Raw genomic sequence first — 12,986 nt, 5'->3', positions numbered from 1 at the left:
CTCTTTTATAACACACCCCCATGTTCGTAGAATTTGTAAAAAATTACTTTGTCCCTATATAATTATTCATACCACAGTACATTACGTTCATTTATTTGCCCATGATCTGTAAATGTGGCTTGGTTCATAAATAAAATTTTTATCATAAACGTTATCATTTTGCAACCTCCATAAATTTCACAAATTTTGGAAGCCATTGCTAAATAATTGTCAATGGAATTAAATATGGTAAACATATGGGTCATTAGAATAAGGTGTACGTAAAATACTTCGTCGACTAATGTCACTTTCATGTTCAACCTGCCTTGGATTCGCACGTGAATCCCTTGATACAGTTGCCAAAATGTTTATCACGTTTGTGGCCTCTTTACGTCGCTGGGTGTCGTCTCTGATCCACGTTTCCACTTTTTTTTTAAGTTGCATATTTGTATTTCTGAATAATCATAAATAGTCTAAAATATTATGATTACCATTACAATTACAATTAAATCTAAAAAATTAGTAGGAGGGAATATTTATAAGTTAATAAAAACACAAAAATTTCTGATATATTGAAGTTTATTTTTAAACTCAGAATTCTGGTTAATATCAAATTACATCTTTGGCCAAAGATAAATCAAAAAAATCTCCCAAGGAACTGATGGATACAAATAATTATTAGTGGCATTTCTTAACACAGTGATGATGCGCATCTCTCACTAAACCTTTTCTGCAAACGCACCCAGCAGTGCACATCTGAAACACAAATTATTTTACAATTAGAATCACTTAATTATAAATAATATCAAACATAGAACGAATATATAGGCCAGAGTTAGTTATTACTTAATAATTTTACAAATATTTTTAAATAATACGAAAAGTTATGTTCTTTCTAGCGAAACTTATTTAATTAAATGCACAATTAAATGCGTTAAATGCACATGGGATAACAAGTTATTAGTGATACAAATCTAATTTAAACAGTTCAGTAAACACCAAAGGAAAAAAATTGTTGAACAGCTCTACAAATGAATGATATGAAATAGCAAACTAAAACTGAAGAAATGATATGAAATTTGGAATTCAACGAAAATTTAACATTCTACTGGGTCACATATCAGTGCAATATCAACAAGATAAAAATGAGCGCTTGGAAAAATGAAACGAAAGATGAAAGTAATGATGATGATAATGTACCTCAGCATTTTGATGCGTTTCAGGATTTGGAAAAAGGACCGAGATGATACGAGTCACAAAGGAAATATAACTTCATCCAATTACATTTGCTGAAAAGCTTGGATGATTTAGTAGCTAACAGGATTTAGGATCAATTTATACTGTTTTCAGTTTGACGGCTAAACATTTCGTGAAATCTATAACTCGTGCAATATTACGTTCCTTTTTATGTTTAATAGAAGATGTTAGAGAGAATTATGTTTCAGAGTTTAATTTAATGCATAGCATAAAATTACTTTCTCAAATTGCAATTAGTATTTGATAGAATAGAGCAAAATAGAGCCCCCCAAAAATGTAGACCCGTGAAATAAATCTGGGATTCTAAAATAGTAAAATTGTAAAATTCCAAAATTCTAAACAATTAAGTTACCGAGTTAGTAAAGTCAAAGGACTAGACCTGTCCCAGACAAAGATCTTAGTCACACAAATGGAGTTACTATATATACATTCGATACTACATAAAAATGATAAATGTTACATTGAAATACTAACCTTTGAACAATGGGGATTGCGATTTTTGCAAGATGGTTCGCAATGAGCTCCACATTTTGACCACATTTCATTTTTCGGACAATGATGGTTTCCATGATCATGATGACTATCATGTGAGAGAATTGGTTGCTCATGTTCGTGTATTTCAGGTATTTTAACAATTTGTATTTCGTGTTGGTCGTGACCGAGTGGTATGCCATGATCGAGTGGCATTCCATGACCGAGTGGTATGTGTTGGTCATGACCGAGTGATAGGTGATCTACGTGGCCGTCTAACTGATGGCCGAGTCCGTGGTCCATTCCATGACCTATTCCGTGATCCATTCCATGACCTATTCCGTGATCCATTCCGTGATCCATTCCATGACCTATTCCGTGATCCATTCCGTGATCCATTCCGTGACCAATTCCGTGATCCATTCCGAGATCCATTCCGTGACCAATTCCGTGATCCATTCCGTGACCAGTTCCGTGATTCATTCCGTGATCTTTTGAATCAATACCTACTACCTCTACACGAGATATCTTTCCATCATGTCCATCGAGGTTTGAACTTAATGTCACTGTAATTTATTATAATTGTCACAATTAGAACAAGTAGCAATTAATAAAAAATTCTTACATTATATAGAAAATATTCCATAATTAGTAGTATGACATGAAAGAAAATAACTCAACTCTGACCGTGAAAGACATTTACAGTGTCCCATGCAATTAGGCCAACTTATATTTTTAAAACGGTAGAAGATAGAGAAAAATTTCATTAAACAATATAAAATAGTGTCGAATTTTGTCGGTTGCACGTGTCGGTTTCGGAAGCGGAGGGGTTTCAAAGATTACAAGGTGATCTTCATTTTTTTTAATGGGACTATGTATTTTTCTATACGTCAACATAAGCGTATTTTTATTCTCTACAGAAAGGTATTAAAATATTTTGGTCGTAAATTGATTAGTTCAAGAGATATAGCGGAGAGATCGCTAAGTTCTTTCTGACTTTCCCTGAGATATCTTTTCAACTATTCAATTTTTTACACAGATACCTTAATACCGTTATATAGAAAATAATAATACGCTTCGGTTAATGCATAGTAAAGTACACAATTCCAACAAAATTTTATAGACCCTAGGCTCTCCCTGTCTCTCGAATTTTGTTCGAATGAATTTTTCGATCGAACTACTTTAATACTTCTTTTGTAGAGAACTAGAAAACGCTTCAACTGATGTACAATAAAATATTTTTTAGTGGTATTTTGTACTTTAGCACTTACGTTGCTTTTCTTTAATTTATTTCGAAAATGAAACATTTGAAAACTGTAATTATAAAATGAATTTTTTAAGAAGTAGTAATTATGTTTCCATTTACTTACTGGCACAGAATATTGCCAATATGGCAAATGAAACGAGAAGATGGCGAGACATTCTTGCTTCGTACAGAGCTTCTTCAATACTATCGTTGAATTTTATGAAAATTGCAACATCTTGACTTATATATATACCAAATTGGATACCTGTGTCTCTGTTTTGATCGTATTTGTTTTGAAACGAACGTAAAGTGCAAGTAGTGGACACAAGTGGAAGATAATATTATCTGTACTCATTGAATCGAGTGTTTGAAACCTTTTTATCCACATGTTTGCAAAGTGTAAAGTCCACATACTTATTGTAAGTGTGAAGAAAGGATGCAAAATGTCTTGTAATACTTCAGTATCCAAATTTTGGTTATCGATAAGGAAAGGTAATCAATTAAGAGCAGTTCATTCAATAGTGGATTTGTAATTTCTAAAATTTCATCTAGAAATAATGTAATCCTTAGAAATGTGGAAGTAAATCTAGCATCAAATTTAAATTAAAGCTAACTCAGCGGTTCACAACCTGAAGGTTAAATACGTTGTAACGGAAGAATCGATTACAAATGGACACGGTACGGAATTGGACATCGGTTGAAGGTTCTAATCGACCATTCCCATCTTTTGAGTTAGTCGAGTGTAAATGAAACGAAACTCATTTATAGATAGGCGAGATTTACGACCTATACATATATCTGCTATATTTCTATATGTATTTCTGCGACGTCTACACTAAGTATTCGTCCTCCGAGGGTTAGATCAGAGATCTGCGCTTATTAATGCTACTGAATTTTAGATGAAACAATAGTAATATGGGTCACTGCGATTTTGAACTAGCGAATTCTATAAAAATTAATTATAAATTGAACCCTGTCATTATATGATAAAAACCAATATTTTTATAAATTGCAGGATTAAATGTAATACCTGATGATCCCTGAGATTTCTTTTTGAATCAATAGGATCATCATTGAATCAATTACACCAACATTCTGAGCAAAGTAGAAGTTTTCGAGACAATTATCAGAAAAACTTGTAATAATTATAATATTCATATTCAGCAGAAGTGTAGCGGTCAATGTACTGAGTGCTTGCTTGAGAAAGATTATAAAATAAAATTTATTATATTATACAATAACATTTTATTGGCATTGGGCCAATATTGGGATTCTTTACAAAAGAATCAGAAGAAAATATTACGAAATCGCTAAATTTGTGCCGTTTTTATCAACATGTTGTTAGCTATCGCGCTGTCCTTGTTTTCTTATGTAGGAGAGACAAGGATCCTCCAGAGTTTCTTTGTTTCCCCGCATGAAGTCGTCAAGATTGATTCGAACTTGGACTATCATTCTTTCTGACCCTCAAAATTGACATAAAGGATGTTTTTCTAGGTGGCTAGAAAATCTGGGACACTGTAGTAAAACATGGTTAATAGACATGGGTGAATTACGATAATTGCATACTATAGGATTTAATCTGGTAATGAGATAACAGTATGACAATCTGTAATGACCAACCTCAATTCTATTAACTGTTATAACTGGAAATTGTGTTTAACACTTTTTTCTGCTATATTTCAAATTAATGAAAATATTAATTCTGTAGAATTTTTCAAGAAAAACGCAATAAATTTCCCTGTTTAAAAACAGTTATAACGCAGAATTCGACAGATTTGATATCGCCATTGTCTTCTGGAGTTATTTACACAAGCTGGAAAAACATTTTTCTGGAAAAGCTCAGTATTTGTTTTTATTTTATGGAGCAATTGCTACAGCTGCTTTAAAATAAATAAAGGTAGTTTCGAATGTAAAATTGTGGAATGTTTTTGTGATTGAATTTTATGAATCATCATTTATTGTAATGAATGTGATGTTCATGCAGCGACATCTAAGAACCTGAACTCACCACGTCGCCATTGAGAAACAATGCACGTGCGGAATTATTCATTATGATAAAATTTCTGTAGGCAACACAATGAATTATAGTTGCAATAATTAATTTACAATATTTTTCAAATACTGAAGCTAATGATTAAGGTTGCGAAAGTAATAGAGTATAATTAGGGAAAGGAACTAAGGTGAAATTGAATGAGGGAAAAAACGTACATGTACTTATATTTAGAGTTTTCTTATTTTCTTTATTATAATACATTTTATATTATATTTTAAACAAATCCGATACATAGGTAACAGTTTTGTTTTTTTTTCAACTCCTTGGGGTCGATAGACTTAGATACGTACTCAAGGAAAATCATTCTTATTATCTTGACACAAATAAAAATTATGAGTGTACACATTATAAATTCACAGTTTGTATTTTGATAAGAAAAATTATTATCTAATTTATCTTAAGTAGAAAATATGCCATGCACGCATAATTTCCAGCTGAAAAGTGTTTCGTCCGCAAAGGATTAAATTCCAAGATTTCCATGTATCCATGAAAGGGTTAAGAAGAAAGCAAGAAAATACAATTGAGAACAAAACTTTCATTTCAATATTACATAAGTCAAACAGAGTAGCAAGTATAATTCGATTTTTGTTAGATCACAAGTGATAAATTTGAAAGAAGCAATTAAGTTAATATAGTTTAACATCGTGTCCAAGGTATACAATTTTTTCTGGAGATAATTAGCAGTCTTTAAGAGGAATGCATTTTCCGTCATTATTTCTGACCAAATCTCCTTTGCACTGACAACGACTAACACATTGCTGAAACACAAATTACGATTTGTACGATTAAAATAACAATGAAGGGATCAAATGAAATTATTTAATAAAACAAATCGATTATTAAAATTGATCATTAAATTATCAATTACGAAAATCATTAATTATTATCAGAGCCCTTTTGCATAATTGAATAAATATTATGAGTGAAATTGTTGAGGTCATAACTTAATGAACTCTTTAATGACGCATTAAATTTATTATGTGGAACTTTATAATAGAATGTGAAAAGTACTCACCAAGGTACAAATGGGATTAGGCTGTTTACAGGTTCGTGCACAAGCTGAACCACACGAATTCCAAACTTCATTTTCGGGGCATTTCGCGTCAGCCGAAGACTGAGCTGATTCAATGTATTAAATAATTTATTAGAATTTATATCTTATACTTTTAGCATTGATAAATTGTATAAATTCCAAATTTAATCTTATGAAGTTTTATTGTTGATATACTAAGTCGTATAACAAAAGATCATTAGAAAACTAACTGGTAATGTATTTTAAATATTACAAATTATTACATACATGTAAATTCTTTTGTCAGAAATGTAGTATAACAATTGAATAGTCAGTGAAGATAAATTGAAAATAAATTGGAAACCTGAATAAATAAATAAATAAAGAGAAACAGTTTGCATATTTGTATAGAAACAACAGGTTCCTGGAATATCTACAATTTTTTTAATGTTTTTATAATTCAATATTTGCTCAATGTTAAAATGCAAAATAAATCAAAGTAAAGTTAATCTTGAATTCGATATGATTTAGATAATATAAAAAACATTACATATATGTAGTACAATTGAAAGAGTAATTAATACGTTCATTGTATTATTAAGATGCCTGATTAATGTGATCTAGTCATCTTTGTTTTATACTTACAGGCAGAGAAGATTACCAAAATAGCGAATAAAGCAAAAATTAAACGAGACATCATGAATTTCTTAACTTCTTATTACGTTCGTTGAATGCTTCCTTCGACTATGATGTTATTTCAGAGAGTACTCCTTTTATACTTACCCTCGTATTTAGGTTTCGTTTGCATATGATTTACTGAGGGTAAATAATCTCTAGTTAGCGACTAAGCAGGAAAGAAGATTTATTCTGTCGCGCTTTCGCTTCATTAATTAGTTTATGCAACTTTTACAGGAATTGGAACATTCATTTTATTATTATAGAAATAAAATTCATTAATGAATTTCAAAGCAAAATTCATTTAATAACTATTTCACTCAATGGATAGCTCATTTATATTATATAAATAAATTATTTCACTTTAACCAACTTAATTTCTCATAAAAACTGCTCTGATATGGTGCATCTATAAAAAAAAAAATTAAGATTGTAGCCATAGCTATTAAAATTTTATGTTAATTAGAGATATTCTATTTGGTCGCGGTCTATACGGATTATTGAGTTTGCAATTTCGGTCTATCGCGAAAGCTCCAGATGTCGGCAGCTTAAGACACCAAAAGCGTATCTCAAACATGTTTATTTAATTATGGTGTTCATGTCTCAATACTGATCTCTGCTTTAGACGTGAAAATGCTAACAAGGAAGACTTTGTTTAGGTAAATTATTTTCCAAGAGGATTAACAGTTCATAGCCCGTAGCTATTTATTCTCATGAAATACACCTTAAGTGAGATTCAATGTCTTCTATATAAAGTGTGAAAACCTGTTTAACGATATTGCCTCGAGAATAGCAAGGTTTCGCGTTTAACCAAGTGATAAGACATTGGACTGGTCGGATAAATTAATCCGTCACTCAAGCAGGTACATACCATGAACACCAAAAGCATTCGTATGTACTCTCTCAATTAATCATCGGTGATAACAAGGGAGTTTCATAAATAATATCGCGAACAAAATGTAGTATTTTGATTTTTTACACCACCTGTTGTAGACATAAGGAATAAAAGTGTCATAACACAAATTAATTATTTGGAGGAAAGTTGAGGTAAAGGTGTTCAATCGGAACCTTTACATGCATTCTACTTCTTCAATTAATTAGTAATGGTTAAATAACTATGAAATTATGCTATTGTTGACGATAATGATCAAGCCCGGATTAAGATTTCCGGTGCCTTGGATCATTGAACCTTTAAGGGCCCACTTGGTTGGTAAGCTTGGTTCAAAGATTAAAATTTATTTATAATAATAATAGTAATAATGATAAATTATAATGAATAATAAATTTCAATCTTTATATTTATTCTAAATATAAATTTCAATAAATTAAATAACATTTAACCGGAAAAAAAGGGAAAATATACAAAAAATGTTATTTTATGTTTTTTGACATGGATAGAAAGTTTATAATAGGACCTCCTGGGAAGGGAGATGCGGGGCTTATTCCTTCCCTTGACCCGGCGCTGTTAATAATAACAAAGCTACGTTTTCTCTTTTGCAGAAAAATCCAATTAAATATTCTTCGAATTTTCAGAAAATAGTAGTACCTCTATCTTTTGAAAATTGCGAAGTTATAATAGCAGTTGATGAGAATAAAAATATTAGAGTGATTCAGATATTACACTAAAAAGTTGATTTTTTTTTTAAATATTATATGACGTATTTATCTACTTGTGCTTTAATTTGCTAAACTGCGTTTGAGTAATAATTACCTCCCTTAGCAGGAAAACGATATGGTTCGCCTGGTAAATTGAGAATGCTTATTTTCATGCAATATTTTCTCTTTCAAGCTGATTCAGCAGTATATTTATTTATACAGTGTATCTAAAAAGGATTAAATAAACATTAATCCTCTGCTGAAACTTATGCCCTTAATTTCAAATAATTTTAAATTCTCTCAACAGAGACTACACGAAATAGAATAAAAGCTACTTCTAATAAACTCATTGTCAGATGAAATGCTACATGAAAGCTTTCTACGAACAAGAATGTATTCATAAGCGCAGTACTGAATCCTATTTACTCCATGAAATTATTAAATTATCTCGATATCCTTTCATTTTAGTACCGCAGAAACGTTCCTGATGTTATTTGTCTGTAGCTGACATCTGTGTTATCAGTTGGCAGTAATTAACCACGACTCGTCTACCTAATTAGCCTATTGAAACAGTAAAGATAAAAGTTTCGCAACCTGAATTGGATTGCAGGGGTTACATAATGATCACCCCTCAACTAATCATCACTTTATCATCCCTTCATTATCACTATTAGTATCATTATAACGAAGTCCGTCTACTTTGTATCTATGAGGTTTCTTACTTTATTTAGAGTAATTTTTGAGATGGTGTTAATTTTAACACCTATATCATATAAATATCTATATATTATCTCCATATATATATCTACCTCTATCATATAAAGAAACAAAATTTTAAAAATTATAGCAACTTGCAATCACCAAGGTGTTATTAATGAAGGAATTTTTAATTTTTAATCAAAGTCAAAGTTTAGTTATTAAAAATTGTGTAGTTAATTATTCCTGGCTTCAAATATTTTGTATAGAAAAATACTAGATATATTTTTCACTTTACTGAACTTAGGATCGTAAATATTGATCAGTTAAAAGCCGTATATCCGATAGCTCTTCAGGATAAATATGACGTTTATATTTTCAACTTCGAATGTGTCTCGGCTCTTATCAGATACACATGGAAGGTTTATAGGGGATGCATTATTTCTTTTCTCTTCCATTATTGTCAAGTATTCTCAGTTTACTGCAAACTGCAGAGTAAACGTTCTCTTGGAATCAAAACAAAGCTGCAGTACCTTCGTCATATAAATTTAGGTTGTTGCACGAAATTATTATCTAGTAAGTTTTTCGTTTTATGAAAAATGGTTCAGAGAAGTATATAAGATGGTGAGTAGATATCTATATTTGTACCTAAATGTATTAGAAAAAAAGTGTAAAGATCTACTTAGTATTTATGAAACATACATTATAAAGAAGCTGATATCAAAGCTTGGTACATTTTATAATAAATTATTGTAACCGTAGCTTGAAGAAGTTTTTTATGAATAATGGTCTAGATCATAAATTATGTATCAGCACACTTGAGGGAGCACATGCAACAGTCAGTGATAAATTGGTTTTTTCTTTGTATACCTTCAAGTAGAGTCATATTTAAAGAAACAATACGAAATCGATAGGATTATTAAATGAACAGTGCTAACTCTGTAATTGAGATCCTAGTCATCATCGAGATGAGGTGATGCTAATCGTTATAATTAGCATCATCTTACATTTCATAGTGCTACATTAGTAGCTCCAAAGATACTGAACGGTATTAAAGATTGATTTTAAAAGTATGTTTTAACAAAAATTCTCATTTTTGCATTCTCTTAATGCTTTGAAACTGAATATCGCTCATGGAATATTTGAATAAAATTAGAGAAAATAAAGGAATCACAAAGTTATTACTGTAGATTGAAATCGACCTAGTTTACACTCCTGTGTATTTTGCATTGGTGTTTGCTTTTCTAGCTTTCCAATAATTTGTTCTATATTTGAAAAATAATCAGTGCGATTAAAATGAAAAAAAATTTGTTGAAATTTTTACAATAATTATTTCAAGACATGCACTATTTTGTATCAATAAATTCATTTTAAAAAAATGCACTTTAAATAAAAACATTTAGAAAGTAATCTTTTCTTTTATTGTCACTGTTTCTTTTCCTTCAGAGGACCATCTTTTTCTGAGATACCCTGTGTTATGTACTACATCTCATATATTCTGAAACTGGCATGTCCTTCGAAGGCTTTAAATTATTCAACTCATTTTTTAGTAAAATTATACAATTTATTTAGTCCAAAATTCCACTGGGAATTTTCCCGGACTCCCGATGTCCAGTCCACCCTTGGCATTAGTAAATACTCGAGTCACTATGTACACTCCGCGACAACTGTTTGATCTCACCGAGATAAATTGCTAAAAGTCATTTACTAAAAAAGGTGTACTAGTATCTTGTACACAAGTGTTAAGTTTTAGTTAATATATCTGACTGATGTCAATATCTGGCTGAGTACATATATGTATATGTTAAATTTTGAAAGCACATACTTTTACTTTTAAGAAAACACCAACAACCATGAAGTTATCTTAAAAATTACGTAAAAATGTCTGTTTATCTTGTTAATTATCTTTCTACTTGGATAACTTATCATAAATTCTGCAGGATTTATTGTGCCTTTGTAATGGAAATGTTTATCTTGATGTTTGCATTTGTGTCACCATTATAAATAAATTGATTAAACTCAGGGGCAGACGTTCACAATGCCATTGTATTATCGTACTTGGTATGTTTAGATCTATTTATGTTGAAAAGAAATTACGCAAGGAACAATTAGTATTTAAAAAAGGATAATAGCTTACTGTTAACTTATGGAATAAAAATTTCAAAATTTCATTAATATCAACATTTTTATAATTATTTATGTTCTATGATAATTTGAATTTGATTTCTTTTCATGTTTTTCGTTTAAAAATTTCACATTTGAAAGCCATAATTAGCAATATCATAGGTTTCTAAATGGCGTGGCATTTAAGTAGAAATTTGAGTGCTCAAATGAAGCTAATAACAAAGTTAAGGTGTTCTCAGTGATAAAGTTATAAAATCCATCAATCCTTTGTTAAAGCGATATTTAAGTGCAAACAATAATAAAAGTTTTAATGGCTGTAAAGCAAGAACTGTAAAAGTTATTGTTCGTTTTATAGCAACAGCTTTTAGTGGAAGTTAGTATTCCATTTTCAAAACTTATGAAACAATTAATGTAATAATTGACTGAAAAGTAAAAATTGTATTCATAAAGGAAATGACCAGAGCATACGGTTTATACAAGACACAAAGGAAGACACAAGTCGAAGACCACTTGTGGAAACGGAAATATATCCTACAGATAATGTATAAACAAGAGGAAATTGAATAACTGTATAATCTGTTGTCTCTCATGTGAAGCTTTAATAACATTTTCTTTAAAATGACATCTTTTCAAACACTCTTCTCATCAATTGTTACTCCATTGCAATTAATTAATTAAGTGGAAAATTTGAGTTAGTTATGCCACGAGCAATTGTGTTTTCTTCATTCGCTAAATTGAATATCAATATTTGAACACTTCTCTAAGTAATAATAAAATCTTCGTAAATATGTTATGTTATTTTATTTTGCATGTATTATATTTTGGATCATGTAAAATTCTGACATGACTTGATCACTTAAAATTAATGCCAAGTAACACTTATGTTACATCAATCTGAAGCTCGAAATTTGTTGAAAATCACTATATAAATTAAAATTGTTAAAGAACTGTCATTTTTTATTGCTGTGTACTAGAGTTCCAAACATCAAAAGTTTGATACAATTTTATGAAGCAAAAGTACATACGGTGAAATAAAATAATTCCTTTTATCATTTAAATTTAAATTTCAAATTTCAAGCATGGTACTTGGAAATTCCGAGGGAGGCAGCATATGAAGGACTAAAGAGGCTTGAATTTCAAATATCGACGGGCTCTAGAGGCACCGCGCTATCTGCTAATTGCAGAGATTCTCCATAGATGGCAGTAAGAGATTCTTCCATTTCTAAATGAAAAAAAATTTCGTAAATAATATGCAGTGACTACAGATCGAATAAGATTAGATACGCCTTTGTTTTCAAGCGGTTTTGTATTTGTCCCTTGAGAACGACGGCCATCTGCTGAAAATGTGAAACACTTCCCACTGCAACAGTCTAACACGCGTTGGTGGAAATAGCAGATTACTTCGATATCAAAGACTATATCCCACCATCAGTTAGTGTCTCGAGCTCAGCTTTGCGATATTACAGCAATAAGAGAAGCACCAAGAGGAGGTTGATCCAACCCTTTTTAACATTAAATATCATGGCTTCACCACCAAGCACGGTGGGGCCGTCAGGGTTGTTGGCGTCAGGAGTGGGGGCTCCGAGCGCTATCGGGTGCAACCCCCGGTATCGGCTGCGTTGTAGGCAGCAGGGAAAGGTCGCAATTTGGACCCCCTCGAGATGGACACTTGGGTGCTAGGCGTGGAGGGCTCATAAGGAAAGATAAAATAATAAATAAAAGGGGTGGTCAGCCGAAGCTTAGAAGAGAGATAAAATCATAAATTTTATTCCTTTCTGATGAGCTTATTAATAAGCGGAAAAAATAAATAAAGTAAATTAAATAAACTCCGAATGGAAATTAGAAATATATAGGTTGAAATATGATAGGTTGATCCG

The 12,986-nt window shown here is 31.1% G+C and overlaps 2 protein-coding genes and 1 long non-coding RNA gene across 4 annotated transcripts in view; 1 reads left to right on the top strand and 2 right to left on the bottom strand.

Moving 5' to 3' along the window:
- Positions 1-12,986, top strand: part of LOC117607278 (uncharacterized) — a 65,521-nt gene that overhangs the window by 2,989 nt on the left and 49,546 nt on the right. The gene's annotated exons all lie outside the window — the stretch shown is intronic.
- On the bottom strand, positions 541-3,234 carry LOC117607275 (uncharacterized). The gene is made up of 3 exons (XM_034330806.2): positions 3,078-3,234; positions 1,711-2,273; positions 541-735 (listed from the first exon to the last, which is right to left on the bottom strand). The coding sequence occupies exons 1-3, from the start codon at positions 3,127-3,129 to the stop codon at positions 658-660; spliced, it is 693 nt and encodes a 230-aa protein (XP_034186697.1). The 5' UTR covers positions 3,130-3,234; the 3' UTR covers positions 541-657.
- LOC117607277 (chymotrypsin inhibitor-like) lies at positions 5,522-6,800 on the bottom strand. The gene is made up of 3 exons (XM_034330809.2): positions 6,664-6,800; positions 6,022-6,125; positions 5,522-5,764 (listed from the first exon to the last, which is right to left on the bottom strand). The coding sequence occupies exons 1-3, from the start codon at positions 6,716-6,718 to the stop codon at positions 5,684-5,686; spliced, it is 240 nt and encodes a 79-aa protein (XP_034186700.1). The 5' UTR covers positions 6,719-6,800; the 3' UTR covers positions 5,522-5,683.

The sequence above is a fragment of the Osmia lignaria genome, chromosome 14 (assembly GCF_051020975.1).
Source record: "Osmia lignaria lignaria isolate PbOS001 chromosome 14, iyOsmLign1, whole genome shotgun sequence".
NCBI lineage: Eukaryota > Metazoa > Arthropoda > Insecta > Hymenoptera > Megachilidae > Osmia > Osmia lignaria.
Note: the sequence above shows the minus strand (reverse complement) of the source record. Positions and strands in the feature narration are given on the sequence as shown.

Bases quoted from the DNA above. Each gene is read 5' to 3' on its own strand.
- LOC117607275 (XM_034330806.2), bottom strand. From the start codon at position 3,129: ATGTCTCGCCATCTTCTCGTTTCATTTGCCATATTGGCAATATTCTGT. The intron at 2,274-3,077 runs GTAAGTAAATGG...AATAAATTACAG, and splicing joins ATTGGCAATATTCTGTGCCA to TGACATTAAGTTCAAACCTC. The intron at 736-1,710 runs GTTAGTATTTCA...TTTGTGTTTCAG, and splicing joins GCAATCCCCATTGTTCAAAG to ATGTGCACTGCTGGGTGCGT.
- LOC117607277 (XM_034330809.2), bottom strand. From the start codon at position 6,718: ATGATGTCTCGTTTAATTTTTGCTTTATTCGCTATTTTGGTAATCTTC. The intron at 6,126-6,663 runs GTAAGTATAAAA...ACATTGAATCAG, and splicing joins TTTGGTAATCTTCTCTGCCT to CTCAGTCTTCGGCTGACGCG. The intron at 5,765-6,021 runs GTGAGTACTTTT...TTTGTGTTTCAG, and splicing joins CTAATCCCATTTGTACCTTG to CAATGTGTTAGTCGTTGTCA.